This window comes from Micromys minutus (genome assembly GCF_963924665.1).
Source record: "Micromys minutus genome assembly, chromosome: X".
NCBI lineage: Eukaryota > Metazoa > Chordata > Mammalia > Rodentia > Muridae > Micromys > Micromys minutus.
Window position 1 is genome coordinate 73,103,295 of NC_137970.1, and position 21,469 is coordinate 73,124,763.

The 21,469-nt window shown below is 39.7% G+C and overlaps 1 protein-coding gene across 1 annotated transcript; it reads right to left on the reverse strand.

Annotated features, from left to right (window-relative positions):
• Positions 1-13,297: 13,297 nt before the first annotated feature.
• TSPAN6 (tetraspanin 6) lies at positions 13,298-19,643 on the reverse strand. The gene is made up of 8 exons (XM_080910931.1): positions 19,494-19,643; positions 18,446-18,634; positions 18,038-18,112; positions 17,189-17,287; positions 16,653-16,787; positions 16,215-16,298; positions 14,722-14,826; positions 13,298-14,026 (listed from the first exon to the last, which is right to left on the reverse strand). The coding sequence occupies exons 1-7, from the start codon at positions 19,578-19,580 to the stop codon at positions 14,758-14,760; spliced, it is 738 nt and encodes a 245-aa protein (XP_080767057.1). The 5' UTR covers positions 19,581-19,643; the 3' UTR covers positions 13,298-14,026; positions 14,722-14,757.
• Positions 19,644-21,469: the final 1,826 nt, after the last annotated feature.

The window sequence follows — 21,469 nt, forward strand, 5'->3', positions numbered from 1 at the left end:
TTATGTTGAAATCAGAGTGGTTTGTGGTTGACCTTTTATATTTCCTGTTCCTCAAAATGACTTCTTTTAAGAGTGTCTTCCTCTAGGGGCATACCAACCTAGAACAGCTGCCAGGCTAATGCCACCATCAACACAGGAATAGCCAGCCTTGTGCTTGACAACGAGAATCAGGTGCCTTCTTTGTTTTAGAGCATATTGCAAGTATTTGCATGATGCAATCTACTAAGCCACTAAGACAGTATAACATAGTTTTTGTTAAAGGATCTAAGAGAGCAAAAATTTCTTCAAACACTCTCAGAAAACAAAACAAAACAAAAAACTCTTTCAAAAGACAACTGTTGATTTTCTTTAAATTACATTGCTAAGTGGTCCGGGGGTTTTGTAAACCTTTATTTCCAGAAAAGACTTCTACTTCTGTATCATTAGGATCAAGTTGGACTGTACACACCAATAAACCCTTCAAAACATGTAACATTTAAACAAGGCAATCCAGGGCATTCAATCAAATGACCTGTGAACCTGCTCTACCATCATGATTAGTTTTCATCTTCAAGTTTTCCACATGATCCGAGACAACTCTAATTGTAGTCAACTCTATCTGCACTCTATATGATATCCTGACTGGCATCTGATAGAAGGTAGACAGCATAAAATGCCATTGTTCATTTAGATAGTCTAAGCTTAAATGTAATCATATAACCAAATAGAATGCTGAAAGTGACTTTTTAAATAAATCTTACGATTACCTCGAATGAAATCAAGATTCTGTTAGAGATCAAGAAGGCAAAAGGACACGGTAGAAAGGGTAACTGACAACTTGGCAGTTATCTGGTAACTTGTTATCAGATCTAAAGTTGCTGCTACCGAAAAGGCACCGCTTTCAAAATCCCTGTTCAACTCAGTTCTATGTCTTGTTAAATGTTCACAAACCAGTCAGATTTAACTTTAGCTCTGAAGAACGAAAGCAAAAGGGAAGCAGCGGCACCTGGGAAGCCAGAGCAGCTCTGTTCATAGCCAGTGTAAAGTCAAAGCACCACACACAGCAAGGCAGAGGTTAGGAAGACAGCCAAGGCCATTTTTGCTGGCTCTTGCTTTGCTGCAGATTCATCTCACACATTTGAGTCAATGCAATGGTATGAAATTGCTGCGATTGTACAGCTTACACCAAAAGACAGAACACAAATTTGAACGATTCCTCCGTTATCTTTTACGAGGTTTTTACTTGTGGCAAAGGAGGGCGGATAAAAAAGACTTAGAACGGAATGGGGGAAAGCCCCTTAAACAGTCCTGACTGGTTCCCTGGAATAAGAGGATGGCGTTATTTGGGGGAAAACTTGGGGGATGGGTGCTGCTTCTCAAAACTCATTAGATTTTGGATTAAGAAATTCATAGGATGTTAGTATTCATTAAAGAGGTTTTATTTTGATGTTAACTTGACTGGAGATAATGTTGTGTTCTCCATAATGGAGAATCGAAATCTGTCTAAAAGAAGAGAGTAAATCTCATTATACACAGACAGATGTGACAGGTTGAGGCCGGAGGGGGGAGGACATTTATGTTACTGTCATTCAGAGAAATCCCTCTTTTCTATCAAACAGCCAATAATCCACACACATTCTTCAGTATCTGCAAATCTTTTGTACCATCAGTGGATTCATCACTCATCCCAATGAATGTGGATTTGAAAACATAGAAAAACTGTAACCAGTGTATATACCAATCTCAAGAGTAGAAACTTTATATTCCGAGAATAAAATAAAATTATTAGCTTGAAACTTGCTGAGTCTTTGAACCAGCCAATAGAAACTGAGTTTCTGCCAGCACACTCATGGTGGATACTTAATAAATATTAACCAACATTTGGTGTCGTGGACCAGTATTATACTTAGGTATGTGAAGAATGAAGACTGTCCAAGTACTGCGAAATGGTTTCACAGAAATTCTATTTGTCTTACATTCAATATATTTTTATTCTAAAACATGTTTTTCTGATTGACTGAATCTTCTTAATGAGCCATTCCTTCTCTATGAGTTTGTGCAAAGTTGTACAGAAAGCACTGAGGCTTGTTTTCATTTAAGGCTAGTAGTATTTTGGTCTCAGATATTTTATTTTTGTGGCAGTTGGGAAAGGGGAAGAGAAAGTTCAGAGTCATTTTAGCTTATTCCCAAATCCTCAAAACCCATTCCCATCCAGAATTCTTTATAGACCAAAATTAAGCAATTTTTAGTAGCTGAAGGGGAAAAACAAACAAACACACACTCCAATCACAGAATACTTTCATCTGGATTCACATATTTTCCTCTAAGTGTCTAATTACACGTAACAAAGTATCTTGTTTTCAAAAGTTTAGTAATTCAGCATCTCCTAATTGTTCTTACACATTTCTCAACTTTTCACACTCCATTTTAAAGTCTTCAATCAGAGCTTGCATTATACATGAAAGGAAGCATTCCTTTCATCTCCTCAAGTGGCATATGTAGGAGCTGTTTCTGTTTTTACATAGGTATTCCACAGATTTCACTCTATGCCATGTTTGAAAAACCACAATCTAGAAGGATATATTTCTATCCTCATCTAGAACTGGCTCTTGTCTCTTTCTATCCAAGCAGGAGAAAAAGATACCCATGCTAAAAGAAAGAAAATAAACATCTCAGAGTTCTTTGTTTTTACAGAGCTTAAGATCAACAGACTTATTGTGCTCCCTACTGGTAAAATCAAGAGCTACAGCAGTATCAAACACTTTAGAAAAGCTTTATAGAGCTAGGCATTAGCAATTACTTTACAGTGCCCAGAAAGATGATAGTTTGCTGCTAAGTTCAAAAATTACAAGACAGCATTAGTTAGAGCGCAAATTCAGAGCAGCTCCAGGGTCAAGGTAAATATGCATTCATATTCCAGTATCATTTGAGATCATGGTCAGTATCACCACCTGTTCCTGTATGCTAGGCAAACCATATTTAAATGTACCCCGACTCAATGGTTCCCACACTGTGGTCTGTATCAGAAGTCCCTGGGTGCCTGTTCAAAGTATGCAGTCTTAGCTCCATGATCCAGGGATTCGGCAGTTTTGAGCCAAGACTTTATAAATTTGTATTATATCAATTTTTTCCTCTATTTGGTAATTCTGACACATATAGCTTAGGAATTTCTTTCAAGTTATTTTTATTTTATGTATCTAGACGATTTGCTTACATGAATGTACGCTCACTGTGTGCATACCTAGTGTCCATGAAGGCCAGAAGAGGGCATCAGATGCCCTGGAACTGAAGTTAACAAATGGTTGTAAGCCTCCATGTGAGTGCTCCAAACCAAAATCTGGGTCCTCTCTAAGAGCAGCCATCTCCCCAGCCCTAACCATAAATACATTGGCATAACGCTGATACATTTACAAAATATCCTGATAATATCATTAGCTAAATATAGTTAGCTATATAATAAGACAAAAAGTGACATGTTGTTTTTGAAACCATGGTCATGACCCAAAGACAAACATAACTTAAGACATCAGTTCAGAAAAGGGTGTTTTCTTAATAGTCGGTATAATAAATCTGTCTCTGAACTTCACCTAGCATTTGGGCCATTCCACATCTTCAACTGCAGAACTTCTATTTCTTCTTGTATCCTTTCTTTAAACCACAATTTTCTTCTTTGTATTTGTTTGCTTTCTGACTGGGACAAGGGACTGAGGTGCATATTTTACATATCAAAGCAGACTTGGCCTCCAGGTATTCCCATCACCCCTCAGTCCTTTCCTAGTGGCACCCTGTCTCCAACCTTGAACTTTCCATGGGGGTAGGAGTTGGGGGTGGGGGATGGGATGCTGGACTCCCAGAGGCTCTTCCCTATGTAGTCTAGACACTTTGGTTTCTCTTGCTCCCTCTTCTTCTTCTTCTCTTCTCTCTCTGTGCACGTTCCCATTCTCTTTACCCACCCTGTCTCCCCGTTGTGACAACCCTGGTCTCAATCCTTAGGACCAGTGAACTCACTAGAGAGCAGCTTCCCAATAAACCTGCCTTTAATATAACCTAACCGGGTTTGAATTGGCTCATTTCACTTGCACTGGAGAAATAACCTATCAGTGTTTTCTATGTGAACTACTTTTAAAGTAACAGACACAATGGTTTTTCTCTCTGAGCTTCTACCAAAAAAAAAAAAAAAAAAAAAAAAAAAGAAAGAAAGAAAAAGAAAAGAAAAGAAAAAGAAAAGAAACAAACAAACAAATTGTGAGCTCAAGACATGTGCACTTCTGATGGAATTTTGTGAGAAGCTCCAAACCACCATCAGCCCACACTGAGCTCTTGAAAACTGCTGCTTGTTACAGGTGCTGCAATTAGGATACTGCAGGTCTTCAGGGTTACCATGGAGCTGGGGCAGAGGACATGGAAATGCCAGAGATGCAGTTCTCTCTCTCTCTCTCTCTCTCTCTCTCTCTCTCTCTCTCTCTCTCTCTCTCTCTCTCTCTCCTCTCTCTCTCTCTCTCTCAATAATTATTCCTGAGAATATTCCTTTGATTAATTCCCAGCTTTTTGGAAACGTTTGTTTTTATTATTTTACTTATATCATTATTGGTTTGTGGAGGATTAGATTTGCATAGTATTTCACTCTACCCTCCTTGGCATCCCACCTCATTGGCTATTGTTTTGTTTTGGAAATTATCTCTAAGATCATTTCTCTCTCCAACCCTATTTGACCACTTCTCTTGAAGGTGTTTTACACCAGGTCTACCTGCCTACCTTATATAGTATTCTAGAGTAAGCATGGAACAAAATTTACTTAGCTGTAGTTAAAATCCAGCAGATGGTTCTATGAAGGAGGAAGATAAGGTACTATTAGCCAATCCTATAAAAGTATACACTTCCAACAATTCTAAGAGCGTTCACATATGAAGACTAAAACAAAAAGCTTCTATAAATGCATCCAAGTAAACTAAAAGAAACTGTGCTTTTAAAAATGTATAAGAAGAGGTAAAAGATAATGATGTCCTATCATCAAGCACAAAATGTCAACAAAAGTAAAGATTTTTAAATACCCAGATGGACATTCTAAAGGAAGTTTAGACAGGCAGAGTGGCTGTAGCACTTGGGAGACTGAGGCAAGGAGGCAGGATATTGCAAGTTTAAAACAAGTCTGAGTTACAAAAGAACAAAATAGAAGAGGCATGGTAAAGGAAGGGAGGGGAATGTGAGGAAGAGTAAAAACAGGGAAAGAGGTTCTAAAGTTAAAAGTACAGGAGTAAAAGAAGGTTTCAACAGCAGACTTGAGCATCAAAGCATGAGAGAATTCAAAATCAGACCAAGATAGATTGTACAGTGCAGGTAATGAAAAAGACAAATGGTAAGACGGATGAACAGACCCTCAGAGACCTGCAGTACACAGCAAACCTGTACATGTACTTGTACGTCCCTAAAGGAGCAGAGGAAAGGATTAAGGAGTAGAAAGAACATTTGAGGAAATAATGACCACTGTGAAGAACTTTGACTACATAACTAGACTCAAAATGGGATATTCTCTCTCTCTCTCTCTCTCTCTCTCTCTCTCTCTCTCTCTCTCTCTCTCTCTCTCTCTCTCTCTCTCTCACTCTGTGTGTGTGTGTGTGTGTGTGTGTGTGTGTGTGTGTGTGTGTGTGTGTGTGGTGTATGTGTGTGTGTGTGTGTGTGTGTGTGTGTGTGTGTGTTTTCATACAGATCATAGTCAAAATGCTAAAAGACTCTTGAGGGCATCAAGAGGTGGACAACTCATTACATACAAAGGAGCCTCAGTAAGATTAACAGTAGCACTCTCATCAGAAACCACAGCAGCCACAGTGCATTGAGAAGAAATTCAGAGCAAAAGGAAAAAAATGTCTATTTAATTTGATATTTGATACTAAAGATATGTCTCAGTGTTTAAGAACACTTAGTGAGGGCTGGAGAGATGGCTCCGTGCTTAAGAACACTGACTGCTCTTCCAGAGATCCTGAGTTCAATTCCCAGCAACTACATGGTGGCTCACAACCATCTATAATAGGATCTTATGTCCTCTCGTGGTATGTCTGAAGACAACGATGGTGTACTCATATACATAAAATAAATAAATATTTTTTTTTAAAAAATAGCACTTAGTGTTCTTGCAGAGGACCTTGGGTCAGTTCCCACGACCCACATGAAGGCTCATAAGCATCTGGACTTCCAGTTCCAGGGGATCTGGTTCCCTTGACTGATCACCATATGCACCAGGCATGCATGCGATACATATACATATATCCCAGCACAACACTCACACATTTAAAATAAAAGAAAATAAATCTAAAAATAAGTTAAATAATTTTAGATTTGACAAAACAATCTTTCAAAGCAAAAAAAAATGTTTGATGCATTCCAAAATAAACAACAAAACACAAAGTATTTTTACTAATAAGCTTGAAACGTAATATGAAAAGCTATCCTTCAGTCTGAAATGAAAATACTAAGCAATGCCTCAAATCTATACAATGGTATAAAAAATAATAATGGTGCTTCACAGATAAACAAGAACAGTATAAATGCATGTTGGAACATTTATCTTCCTGACCATACTTAATGAGTAAAGTATTTAAGGATATATGTAATATACCCATACAAAGACTTCTCTGGAAATGCATTCTTTACAGTTTCTCCAAACAAAGTGAATGTCCACCCCTGGAAAGTAGATCCGATAGAACCACACAACAGAACACTGCTCAGCAGTAAAAAGGAGCAGACCACCACGGATGCTCCCTCATGGGGGAATCTTACATTCTGTGGTATAAATGCGTTCCACCCAAAAGACTATTGAATAATTCTGTTTATATGAAATATCTAGAATGGAAAAGCAGGTTGATGATTGCATACAGCTGAAGGTTGAACCAATGTTTAAGAAAACAAAAAGAAGGGATTTCACGGAGATCAGAAATGTAAAATCAATTTATGGGGATAATTACACCACACAGTAATGTCAGTAAAATACTGAGCTGTACAGTTGAAATGGCTAAATTTTATGGCAAGAAGAATATATTTCTATAAACTTCTTGTAAGCGTTAGAAATGACAGGCAATTTGTATGTAACAGACACTATTTTAAGTACTTAGCATACGGTCATTCATTTAATCCTCACCACAGACCTATGCAGTAGACACTGTCATTTATTCCCTTTTCATTAATGAGGAAACTGGGGTACAAAGAAAATAAGTTAACTTACCACAAATCACACAGAAATTGAACACAAGCCCGATTGGTTTGGCTCTATAATTTGTGATCTTTTCTAAACCATGACCCTATTTGTAGAGGGGGAAACAGAAATGCATAGATACACTGCTTGTTATATGACAGCGTATGGAAGAAATTACAAGTATTTCTCATTAGCAACTCCCTAGAAAACAGGAGTGAGGGGTCCTGAAAGGGACTACACATCATTCTCGGAACTCTGAGATCCTACACACTTGACAATAATTCAAGTATTCTTCTTATAGACAACACTATTTTTACATCAAAGTACTGGTTATCTTCATTTGTTAGAATACACATTTTGTTTTATTTTTCTCAACATTTTTTAATCTGGTCTTCCAGTTCTTTGGGAGTATGTTTTCAAGAAGTCAGATTGTCCATTAGCTACAATGCCATGCTTTCTGCTCCATTCCATCCTTCCGGTGTCTGTAGCCCAGGATGCTCTGGGGCCTGGCTAAACCGGGCTGAGACAAACTTCATAAAAGAAGGGCCTGAGCTGTTTGTGATACCTGATTGGATTGAATTCAGGCCCACAGTAAGCTATGCTATGAAGTTTACAATTCCAGAACACCCTGAGTTCCAACAGGAGTGTCAGCTTTCTGCAACATGACTGATGAACAGCAGAGGAAGGACTTCTCAATATGCATTTCACACATGAAAGGAAACCCATTTAACCAAACTGTCTGGATTTGTGCCTACATGGTGAGAGTGATTATGCCTCTGGCATATATATGTCTGTGCAGAAGAGGCTTACTTATTTATCTGGTTTTCTTTCCTGCTCAAAAAAATTCCCATGGGACTAGACTACTAAAACAATCAAGAGATGGGGGAGGTCTTTACTAACACAGGAAATAAGAGCTAATAACCTCTTGGTTATGCAACAAGATGCATAAACTTAGTGCTTAATGTTTAAACTATAATAAACTTTTTGTGATCATTTCCTTGATTCAGTAATTTTTGAGGGAACCAGGAAGGATCAGAGGGTGGGTTGGTTTGTAATAATGTACTTATTATATGCTAACACCTTTCAAGGGCATGCCATGAGAAAACAGGACGCCCTTTTCATGAAGGCCGTTCTTTTTAAAGTTCACATTTATTAAAGACGGATGGGAAATATGTTAAAGAGAGGGTTTTGTTTTTGTTTTGTCTGTTTGCTATCAATAGGCTGTGCTGCACAATCTCCTTCAATAAAAAGATGCAACAAAATCAAAACAATATATTATATAGGCTTGGGAGCATGGGGCTCGATAGAAAAATACTTTCCAGTCACAAGCACACACACACCAAACAAGATACTGTACAATTGTGTGGGGAAAAAAGCACAGCTTCAAAATATGATTTATATTCAAATTCCAGATCTTCTCCTACCACCTATACGACCTTGAACAAACCCATTCCCAAATCATCTTTTATTAAGATGGTAAAAGGGATCACACTACCACCTACCTACCTGTGTTAATCAAATAATTGCAGCAACTAGTGAGAGATTAGGAAACAATATCTCCAGAGAGGAGACTGAGTTGGGAAAATCCTTTGGGCCAGATGTCTACTTTTTCTCCCTCTTTTAAAAATAAGTCCCTTTTAATTTTTTTTACTGACATGTTGAAAAATGGGTATTTTTAAAAAATATTTTATTGGATATTTTATGGAGGGGGAGGGGAATGGGAGAAGTGGAAAGGGGATAGATAATTGAAGTGTAAATACATAAAATAGCCTACTTTCTCTTAATGTGTTATTTCTCTGTTAAGCAAGCGATGGCTTTTCCAAAACTTTTAACAATATGGTGATGACATTACCACCAGATCATATGTGGCAATTCTACCTAAAGAATTCATGATGACCTGATAGATGTGACAGAGCCAGTGATGGTCAGTATTGTCAGCAGCTGGTGACAGGGTCAACTTGGTGAACAGCATATGTCTGTTATTGGCCATGCATCAGGCAACATAAAAGGATGTTGGGAAATGTATAAGTGTTCAGAGTGCTAAGTCTCTAGGTGTTAGAGGGTGAAGGGGAAATCAAATGAGGATTTATAACCAACACAGAACAGAAGCACTCGAAAGAGGGCACCATTCTTCATTCATATTTAATTCCTCAATGTAAGGTAAGCATGAAAGAAGAACAGAAAAGGAACCCAAGCCCTCAAAAGGACAGCAGGAAAAAGGAAGTGGCAGGAAACTAGAAAGATCCCTGGAAAAGAAGAAAATCAGCCTCTCACAGTCAGAAACAAAACAAAACAACAAAAAACCCAAAACCTGTGAGCGGCATCCAATGCAGCAAAGGACTGAGCGAGAAGCAGCAGGAAGTGATCTGACCAGAAGGAAGTTGACAGTGGTTTCTGAGGTTAAGTGGTTTCTGGGTAGGTAGGTGGTTTCCATTATATAAATGCTGCTGTGGATAGAATGGGGATATTTAGATCAGCATCTTGTTTTTCCCAGAACATTAAAGACTCATTATAATTAGACTTATTCATTCACTCATTCATTCCACTAGCATTTGGGGTGCTCTTAGAAGCGCCTAACTCCACTAAACTCCATGGGGCGGGGCACCTACTAGAAAAGCCATAATTAAATCACAATGCTCCTTTGCTAGGAGCAATCTGGGCAATGTTTTAAACTAGAGACTTGTTCAAAATGAAAGGCTCACTTCCCTGTAGCTATTTTCATACAGTCTTTTCTAATATAGTAGCCTTTTGTTTTGTTGTTTGGTTTTGTTTGGGTTGGTTGTTTTGGGTTTAAAATAGGAAGGTTAGGTTTGCTGATCTAGAACTAGGGGCAGCAAATTGTATAAAAATAAATAAAAAGTAAAATCAGAATACTGTGAGGAAAGGCAGGAATGGTATTTTTATCTTGTGTTAGATTTTTACCCGACACAGAAGCCCACACAACATAGCCCAAAGGAACCAAAGTTTCTTCTGCTTCATACACACAAATGCTTCTACTGACGAGCATCTCATAACTTAACACATTTGTTTGGCCACATCACTGGCTAAGTACTAAGTTGGATGCAAACAGGAGGTTAAAAAGAGCAAGTCTCAAAGAATCTTGTGTGAGCTCTGAGGGAAAACAGAAATGGTATTTATACCTTCTATTAGTTATGTATGTCCACAACTTTGATGCCTAAAACATAAACCTACCACCCACATGGAACAGGCCATGGAAAACTACCCAGCATTCCACATTTTCAGAAAATATACCCACAGAGCTCAGCAACTCTATGTGGAGCTCAGAGCCCCCCTTGTAGTGCAAAATCTGGAGGCTGACAGTTATACAGCCCACTAGATGCATTCAACACATCAAAGATGAAGAATCGTTTTAAATTTAAACCTGGGTATGATGTAGAGAAAAATAGAAAGTTTGCCAGGGTTTTATAAAAACAAACAAAAAAAAAGCTTCAAAGGGATTTTTTTTTAAATGAAGACTCAAATGCAGGCCTGTATCACAGGAAAAAACATTCACTGAGCTATTAGGAGTGTGAGCCCGGGAAGGGCAGGTATATGAGGCCCAGTGGAAAGTGAATTAGCTTGGCTTACTTCAGTGAGCCCCTCACTCTCACCAGCCAGTCTAATCGGCAAAGGCTTGAAGAATTGCTCACTGTTTAGACTATGAACAAGCCAGCTCACTTGTTAGCATCAGAATTAAGGTGCAGCATCCAATACGCACAGACATGACAGCTTTATAAGTGGCCTTTTGTATTTTGCCATCCAAAATAAGCCTGACTTAAAACTCACCAAGTCATTCAGATGGGTAGTGAGAGATGTTTCATTTGTTTCATCTTCTTTTTCTTCTTCTTCTATCTTTTTTACAGTCCAGTTCTTATCTCCCTCCCAATCATTTGTTTCTTTTCCACTTCCCATATTTTAATTCCCTATGGTTAGTTTGAGTGAAGAAAAGAAAACCCTTTTTGTAGAAACTGAAGAAAACCTTGAAAGGCTTTTCAAGATCAACAATGTCTTTGATGTACAGTTAAGAGGGAGGAACATGGAAGGCCTCTGACCCCCACCTTCACCCCATCTTACCTCTCAAAGCTCAAAAGGAAAGAACAGCCCGAAGAGGAGGCCACCAAGAAGAAGCTGAAGTGTGGCTCACCACAGTTGATGGCTCTGCCTGGGGTGCAGAACAAGCCCCAGCTTTACTTGGGGGACTGACCACTGGGAGTTTGACCATGCTCCAGTGAGTATATGGACAACACAAAATGGATATTTTTTTAAATTTCTTTTAGCGGGGGAGGTCACAGGAAGGAGTGGCAGACACAGGAGGACTAGAAAGAGAGTGTAATCAGAGTGCATGATATGAGATTTTTTTAATCAGTTAAAAAACAAAATGTTCCTATTTTATCATATAAGAATATAAATGTCTTTGAAAATTGCCATGATGGGGACTGGAGAGTTGGCTCAGCGGTTGAGAGCACTGACTGCTCTTCCAGAGGTCCTGGGTTCAATTCCCAGCAACCACATGGCCGCTCAACTAACTGTCTGTAGTTCCAGTTCTAGAAGATCTGACACCCTCACACAGATGTACAAGCAGGCAGCACACACCAATGCAAATCTTAAAGTAATAAATTCCTAAAGTGAAAAGCATTGCTGTGCTGACCCTCCGGAAACTTGGTTCCCTGCCATCACTACTCCCTATACCTAGGAATTGGACTCATTGCTTTTGAGGCATTTTCACGTTTGTATTGTTACCACTCTTATGTCAAAAATAAGCCACACCTATGAAAAGTTTAAGATTATTTCTCTTTACACAACTCCAAGCATTTCAACCCATGTACCCGTAATTCATTAACTAGGTCTTTGTTGCTTATAGCACATACTAATTGCACAAAATTGATTTCATTACGAAAATCTGTGTTTATGTGCATGTGTCCATGAGGGAGTGGGTACATGGAAACACCTTAAATGTTGTTCCTCAGGCACTATCCGTCCTTTTTATTTTTTTCTTGAGAAGAAGAGTTCACCAAGTAGGCTAGGCTGCCTAGCCAGCAAGCTCCAAGGATCGACTTGTCTCCACCTGCCCAGCACTGAGATTACAAGTGTGCAGCACCTTACCTGGCTGTTTTCAGGTGAGCTCCAAGACAGAACTCAGGTCTTTGTGCTTTCAAGCCAAGGTGCTCTCTCTCTCTCTCTCTCTCTCCTCTCTCTCTCTCTCTCTCTCCTCTCCTCTCCTCTCCTCTCCTCTCCTCTCCTCTCCTCTCCTCTCCTCTCCTCTCCTCTCCTCTCCTCTCCTCTCCTCTCCTCTCCTCTCCTCTCCTCTCCTCTCCTCTCCTCTCCTCTCCTCTCCTCTCCTCTCCTCTCCTCTCCTCTCCTCTCTCTCTCTCTCTCTCTCTCTCTCTCTCTCTCTCTCTCTCTCTCTCTCTCTCTCTCTCTCTCTCAATCTCTCTCCCTCTCTTTTTCTGCAAGACTAAGAACTTTGGAGCCAGGCCTGCCAGGCAAGTGCTCTCCTCCTGGCTCCCAGTCCTAGCCCCTTTTTATTACATTTTTATGCATGCATACAATGTACTCAGATCATATTCCACTCACTAACCCCTCTTTTACCCTCTTCCCCTCCAACTGCTCCCCGTTCTCATCACAAACTGGGTAGTTTTCTTGTCCATTTTATTGATGTGTTTGATTCCTTATGAAATCATGGACTATGTGATAAAACAGGGCTCACTATTGGATGCAGAGACTCAAAGTCAAAGGAATTATTTCATTATCCTAAAGATACAGGTTACATGATCTCTTATGCAACTTTTCAATGCAAACTACAGTACTACAAAAGACTGACTTTTTTCAGAAAATGATAAACTCATGCTATTTAATGACTTGGAATGTGATATTACCAGAGAGAATGTTATTCTCAACAGGGATATTTAACAACAGAGTCAAGGCCTTGGTCTTACCATTCATCCCTAAAAATGGGACTCCATGTGGAAATGTAGGGTTTCACTGGTAAAAACAACATTCCGGTAGATTTTCTAAAATTAAAATGATTGTTTTAGAGGAAATGCAGTATTTATTGTGTAAAGGATTCATATTTATTAATCAATGATACAAAACAAAATAAAAATTATTAAAATTAAGCAAAATGTTGACAGTTGATATGAAGTATTTGTTTGGTGAGGAAAATCTAGCTAAAGTTAATCAAGTTCCAGTAAATTCATAAGGAAAATACAAGAGTTCCGATGTCATTAATTATAACCTTTCAAATAAAGTATAATCAGTATGAATGCCTTAGTTTGGAGACAAAAATACATAGTGTACTGAAAGATGATATATCACAGAATACAGGTAGTAGCTCTTAAGTCTCCGTCCTTAGCACCCAAAGCCTGAGACTGGTACCACCGCCCAGGAATGCCAATGATGGGCACCATCTAAGCACTAGCTGGAATGGTATATACAATGTAACTCTGCCTATCATCAGACACTACAGAAACATTTTCCTTTTTGTTGCAGATTATACAATCAATCCAGATAATCTTGACTAGTAGGAGGCCCAGTCAAGGAGACCAATTTTCTATCACACCACATCACCAGCCAATTTGTAGGGGTTAAAGTTCCATCAGGAACACCGTTATGAAAATAGCAAGTTCACAGCACTTCTCACAATTCCCACACTGAGAAATAACACTCCAAGGGGAGCACGGTATTACTTCATTTACAATTTACTAGCTCTTCCAGTGTTTCAGAGATACAGGGGTGTCAGAATAGGACAGAAAGTGGACATAGAACACAGTACACAAACATCTTGATTCCGTCTACTGGTGTAGCTTTTCAGGCTAAGAAGAAGTCAGTCTCCATCCAGGCACTGTTATAACTCACGGTAACCTTGGTGTCCAAAAAGTAAAGAAAACATGGTTAATTTAGTTACTGCCTAAATGTCATTATCTGTATTTACCTGCATTCTGGTCTGCTCCTACTCGTAAAGCCCTCCCACTATGCTTCCAAGTCCTGCCCCAGTTAAAATATGACAGGTGCCCTGGAGATTAATTCAGCCAGAAACAACTGTCCCCCATATCTAGTTTCTGGTTTAGGCCAGGTGAACTTTAACTCACTGAAACCTAGTCTACCAAAAATGATCTTTTTACCAAGAAAATAACACTATTAGGCACTAAGGTTGCATGAATGACAATTAACGTCTAGGGGAAACAAAAGGCTCATACCAGTCAAGAGCAGGACGTTTTCCTTAACATTTCACGAGTTAAAGGGCATAAAGGTAGAGGTTAAACTGTTTCTTTCTCTTCCCTCTAGGTCAAAATACTCGACCTTTTGGTTGAGAAGTATAAGTCTTAAATCCAGAAATGCTCTTTCATTGCACAAACGTTTGGAAAAGCAACCACAGATGAGCTGCATAAATACTTTCAGGCAAGCCTTGCAGATAGAAACCCGACCTGCCTAAACAGTGCTTACACACCAAAAGGATTTAAATAAGCTACTGGAGAAGCCTTGGGAAACTTAATTAACATGTAAATATCATCACATAAATATCATATAAACGGCATTAAGAACCAAAATGAACGCACCTTAAAATTGAAGAGATATAAGCCTGTGTGTGCCGATTATACTATCTCATACTGATTATTCGTTATGGCACGAGAGAGGCAGTAAGCGAGAAAGATTCCAATTAGCTGGAGAGAAAATATGAACAAAATTACACATTTACACACACAAACTTGCAGATTTGTAGAGATTGAAGAGCTCGGGATGTATTCTCATTTTATTTGTAATTCACAAGTAATTTCCTTCCTTGAGTCTTTCTGATTACTTTAGCCACTTCTGCAGTGCCAAGGTCACATTCAAAAGATTCTAAAAAGCCTTACTACTAACAGTGACCCAGAACTTCACAAAGGACAGTAAGGGGAAATTCAGGAGTCCTGGGATTTGGAGAAGCCCTCAGCTACCAAAAAGAATATCATGGTATTGTCTAGAATCAGCATTTTATTAATTAAAATCCCAGCTGATGTGGACAAGTCATTTTTTCACTACAATGGACATTAGACTCATGTGGCTACTGAGGACTTAAATCTAGTTAGAAGGACTGGGGTTTTAATTGTGTCTAATAATTAGAATGAAGGAGGCTAATGCTGTTACACTGGTGCAGATCTGGATGGTAAGACATGCACCATGGTAAATACATTAGGACTAGCCTTGCATTAGTCTTACTTCCATAATGCTAAATGTGTAAAGAAAAAGCTTTTAAAATCATTCCAAATCACAATACCAAAACTTTTCATGCTATAGCAATCATACAACTGAGGGAAAAAGATTCCATTTATAAAATAACAAAATAATAGGCACAAAGGAAAGACAGTCTTGTATGAGCTATAAACAACCCAGTTGCAGCCCAGGAAAGGAAGATGCTAATAAAAGTTTTAGAACCTTGACTGATCACAGAGGAAAACAAAAAAGATTCCTATCAATCATGTTTTGATCAACTATGAAGGCATTGTGTCTTCCCACAGTTAATCGATTTCAGAAGATATGTACTGGGTTTGGGATGTGGCTCAGTAGTAGAGCTCTTGCATCCATTCATAAGGCTTTTAGTTCAACACACACATGTATGTATGCATGCTATATGCTTATTGCAAGGACTGAATTCTAGGTCTTTTATAAATTCAAAGCATGATTGGCTATGACAATGTGAATTAAAATTTAGAGCGATTTGCCCTCCTTCTTTTTGGATTTTTAAAACAAGGTTTCTTGTGTAGTCCTCGCTGTCCTGGAACTCACTCGTATAGACCAGGCTGGGCTTGAACTCGAAGACTGGGCTGTGCCTGCCTCCAGAGTGCTGGGATTAATGGTTTGTGCCACCACTACCCAGCTAAATCTACAGTTATTTGTTGTATAAAGTGCAGGATTCAGGAATGAGCCAATGATAAGCAAAATCACTAATATACATCCGATGTTAAGTCCCATGACTTCACCATAACAAAACAATAAAACAAAAACAAAAATAGATAAACACGAAAAACACCTTCTCTTATATCTACAAGAACCAAGAACAAAGAAAACCTACCTGAAAGCAAGCAACTCCAAAAGAAATTCCAGCAACAACTCCCATTTCTGACTCTATAGTTGTCATTACCTTTAAGAAACAACCCTAAAGGGAGAGGAAAAGAAGACCTTAAGTAAAAAACAAGACATCTGTGCTTTTCCTTCCTGGTAAGAACTACTTTGATCATTCAACTGTCCACAGAAGACAGTGTCGAGCGACTAATATTAGCCTTTGATTATCATGTCACTGAAATCTAGTCTGTCTCATCCGTCCTTGGTGTCAGCTGGTTCCACCTTTTGGATCATGCATTGGACAGTCACTTGCTAGTTGTATGAAATGAAGTACCAGCTTCCCTACAAGCTTCAGATTATTTATATCTGTGCGAGTAAAACTTGAGTCCATTTTTGTACCCATTAAATCCTCAAATACTGTCAAATAAAGTCCTAAAAGGACCCTTACCTCTTCGTTGACTTTATCTGCATCTCTCTGTGGATAACAGCCCTCCAGTTTACAGCAGCTCTTGGGAAATCCAGTTTCTGAATAATAATTTGTACCTTTCCAATCTCTGTAATTGGTGACACCGCAACAATGCAACTGAAAAAGAAAGGTAAGAACACTGATTCGTATTACTGGTTTGCAGTCAGCCATTTAGCCTGACACTACCATCTACTGTAAACCGTGCCCCAGGAAATATGGAGTATACTCAGTGATCTCTCTTCTTGATTTAATTCAAGAGAGACTGGCACTTAATTCTAACAATACACATGGGTTTTAGACAGCCTTCACTGCCCTGCCATAGTTGGCCCTAGCAGTATTTTTCAGTGACGTCAGTGGAAGAAAGAGAACAAGGACGCATGGCTTAAATAACACAGAGGTATGCCGGTATCATCCCACACTGCCTTTCCATCCAAGAGGGAAACACCCAGCAGCCTAGCTCCATCCTTTCCTCGGGAATGTGTCTCCCTCTGGAAAACACACCAGCTCTAACAACTTACCGTACTTTGGATCTTGTCTACCGCTTCACTTCTATAGTCTCTTGTGGAGTTGTACTCCTTCAGAGCGTTCTCATAGTTGCTTTTAAAGTTGTTCTTAATCTGGATCAGAAAAACAAAATGTCAGTGGATAAATATCCTAGAAAAATACTTAGGGTTTCTGTATCAACTAAGAAATTCTCATGTCTGGACAATCGTTCTAGCTTTGATACATAGTCTTTAAGTTCCACAGTCTGATTACATCTACTAAGCAATATAGTTTGGGCTGAGAGGCCTACCAAGCAGAATAGTACAACCTAATACCCATAAGTTCAAGGTGCTACGAGAGCTGTACCTATCCAGCGGCCACTCTGCCTTTTCGGCCCTCAGCCTACATCTTCCTTCACATACAAGTCACATACCTATGGAATAAAGCTGCACTAATAGTTCAAAGAGTACCTGAATACACCTTCCCTACTTGATAAACGGCTTCTCAACAGTGCTGTGTTTACTTGATTTTAATATATGAATATTAATTCTTTGATGATTTGCATTAATTAGAAAATGCGACTTACGGAAAGGTATGAATTTTCTGTCATCAACTTTGTATTTTACTATCCTATCAATAAAGCTATAAAACTCCACTTTAATAGGTGCTTATATACCAAATTACAACTAGAAATTAGTGTGATTATATGGCCTCATTTTCTTCTAGTGATTTTCATCCTACCAATTTTTACTAGAAAGGGGGTTGAAAGCTTAGCTTGCAATACACCTTCAAATGGTTTTTAAAATATTGAAAAAATGATTAACCGGGCCACTACTATCTAAGACAAAAGGATACTTTTTTACCATTGTCTAGCTCAGGCTTACCTCATGTCTGAAAACAAAGCCTACAATGGCGGCAACTAGTTCGACCAAAAAGATGAGTGTCAGAAACATCGCATACTGTAGGGGGGAAAGTTTTTAAAAAGTTCAAGTTAGTACAAAAAGGACTCAGACCAAAGACTCAGATTACAGATGAAAAGAAGGACATGGCTCGATTTCGGAGCAACCAATTGAACATACCAACACATTTTTATTGAAAAGGGCAGGGAAAGCAGTTTCAGGTCTGTTTAAATATGGAAGCTGGCAGTGGGGCTGTTGGTGTGCTTTTTTTTTCTCATAAGGAATGAAAAAAGTGTAAACAGCTACAGCCAGTTCCAAGAAACAAAGGCCTTAGAGAACATATAAGAATTCTGTAGGAAAACCAAGAGCAGTCTAAAGAAACCAAGGACTCACCAGTTTCAGCATCCACGCAGAGGTTCGACAGGTAGCAAAACAACCAAATGTGCCCAAGAGGATAATGACAGTGCCTGTGCCAACGAGCACAAAAGGCACATTGGTGGCCTTCTCATTTAAGAGGGAAAAATAATTTTCCAGGCTCACCTTGCCCCAAATGCCAACGGCAAGAAGGATAACACCAGTGATCTACATGAGAAATCAGAAAAGGAAACAATCAGGCACCATACAAGCTTGTGTCTTGGATCAGAAACTCAGGAAGTGTCTAAGACAATGCCTGTGAGAATCAATTAACAGTCCAGCTGCCAGGGCACCATGGCTAGGATATGGGGGGATGGGGTGGGTAAATATGGAAGAGGCAGGAAAGGGTTCTGCAAATGAAGGCGGGTCGTGGACAAGGAATCATCTCAAAACTGCATTAATTCATCAGCTTCATTGTGTAAAATACATTCCCCACGGCATACGTGTCTAGACATCAAAATTTCCTCAAGCACTTTACTCCAGTCGGAGGACGAAACCATCTGGTAAAAGGAGAGGGTTAAAAGCGTTTTTGGATCTCGGAAACTTCTTGCATCCCCCATCCCCAAGTTTGGGATGGACATGGGATACAAAGGGATGGTACACAAAAGAAAACCCAAGGAGAGACTGGCAGAAATAGATTCACACCATACTTACCTGTGAAAAACTTCCCTCTTATGAAGCAATGAAAAGAGAGACACTATTATGCAAAAGACCCCTCAAAGGAAAGGTTCGGGGACACCTCGTGTGCTCTAGGGGCCTTTTAACTTCTTTCTTCATCTCCCGCTCTGATCCCGATATCCTGAGACATCTGGGTCCTATTTCAGTCACCTCACATCGGGACCCCAGCGCCAACGCTGTGTCGCCCACCCCCGCCCCAATCTCGAGGACCCCGCCACTGCGGCCTAGGCCAACTCGTGGCCAAGCCTGGGGTCTCTGGAAGCACAGCCACCCAAAGCTCATCCCACTCCAGACCTGAGGTTCTCTGCTCCACCAAAGTTAGGGTTCCCCAGCCGTTCCCGTGTCTCACCCAAAAGATGAAAGTGTAGATCAAGAGAACGCTTTTGAAACAAGTAATGACCGGCTTGGTCTGCAGTCTCCGAGATGGGGAGGCCATGACTACCCGGAGACCCTGCGCCTTTCTGCACCGGGCGATCGGCTCCAGCCAGTCAGGCGCGAAAGTTCCCGAGTTTACCCGGAAACTGCCGAAAACTTACGAGTGTCTGCTACTGAGAAGAACCGGAAACTGGAGGCGATTTTCTAGAGGGTCATTCTTAGGAGGCTGTCCGGAAAGTTACGCTTTCGGAGCGCCCCCTGCTGATAGTTACTGAAAACTAAAGGTTAGAGTGGAGCTTGCTTAGGCATGTTTTTTTTTTTTTTTCTTTTTGTTGCTGGTGGTATTTTGTTATTGTTGTTGCTCCTCTATGGAATCGTTCCCGTCCCCCATCCATCCCTCTACCCGGAGTCTTTTTTTACTTCATCGTAAGTTGCCTATCATTGCCCGCAGTGCTGGAAAGTCCAGCCTTCCAGGTCCCTAGTGCCCTAAAAGAAAAGAATAAAATCAAAAATCAGATTGTCCTCCGCTTGAATACGATTTTTGCTTCTCAAGAGAAGAACAGCAAACGGATATTTTCTTTTTCTAATCAGATTCACAGTACTTATATAAAATGCACGTAAACACAAATGAATTAATAAAGTAATTCAGTGAAGATTAAGTATGTGGTATTTGCTACAAGGTTTGAAGGCAATATCTACCTCATATTCAGTACAGACTTTATGTATTCATGAAAGACAAGTAGGTCCCCGTTTTTTTTTCTACTTGAAAGTTTGCTCAAAACATATGCTAGTACAGAAGCTGAGGACAAGAAAGTTCCATTGACTCGATCATGCAGAGCTTTCCTGTGGTTTAAATATTGACCTAGGACCCATTCCTATAACATCCAACCAGACATCTGCAGTCCAAGGAAACATTTGGAAAATGAGTTACTTCATTGCCAGGCTTCATTCTAAATTTTATCCCAAAAGTACAAAGGTGCAATACAAAAATGTATGGAAAATAGTGTGTCTCTCTTTCTCTCACCTATGTGTGTGTGTGCACATATGTGCCCTGGGGAGAACATACTCCCATAAATACTTTGAGGTAAAGTCACCAGGAAACAGATTCTAAAATCTATTTATTATGGCTACAGTCTTGCAGCTAGAGCAATAAAGCTTTAAGTACATGCAAAGCTTCCTTCTGAAGCTAATTGACCCTATCTGAGGACTCCTGTACTAAAAACAACATCTATCAGGGGAAGCCTCGCTAACTCCTTGTCATCTTAAACAAAAAAGTTTCCTCTCAAGTTTAGATATGTCCCATGGCTTTGAAATTATTTCATTGTAAGCCTAAGAGCAAAGTAATATTTATGTGGCTGAAGGGGGAAAAAAGGCAGCTAAAGCTAAGAGGCATATCTTATTTCCAAGAATGTGTTGACTCTCCTTCTCGCCCTTCTTCTGCCACTCACAACACTGCTTTGTGTGAAGGATAGCCAGTGCCAAACTAAACCGAAAGCCGACATGGAAATTAAATATTCCTATGGCCACAACAGGTTGTACCACTCCTGCCTCGCCAGGCCAGCTTTCCCCTTGCCGTGCCAACAAATCCAAAAGTTCAATTTAGTTAAAATGTAGGCCTGGGGTCTGGATCTCAAACCAAACCAAAAGGACAGTTATTCCCATCTAAAGCAACTTCGCAAATGTTTCTCTGGGCCATAAGATGAATTTCTACTTTCAAGTAGTACTAGCGACTGCAATGCTGGGCACCATGTACCAAGCACTGCTGCTAAGTCCTTGATACCTCTTATGTCATACCTACATCACAAAAGTCCTATTATGAGCTCACATCAACCGCTCTCCTCATTTTACAGACTGGAAAACCAGACTCAAAGAGCCTAAAGACTAAGCCCAGCATACCTCTCTTTCCTGTGTCATACATGGGGCACTCTCTGCACTGAGACATGACTAATA

Excerpts from the sequence above, each read along its gene's own strand:
- TSPAN6 (XM_080910931.1), bottom strand. The coding sequence starts at position 19,580 with ATGGCCTCCCCATCTCGGAGACTGCAGACCAAGCCGGTCATTACTTGT. Across the intron at positions 18,635-19,493 it reads TCTACACTTTCATCTTTTGG|ATCACTGGTGTTATCCTTCT; the intron begins GTGAGACACGGG and ends TTTCTCATGTAG. Across the intron at positions 16,299-16,652 it reads CAGATAAAGTCAACGAAGAG|GGTTGTTTCTTAAAGGTAAT; the intron begins GTAAGGGTCCTT and ends CTCTCCCTTTAG.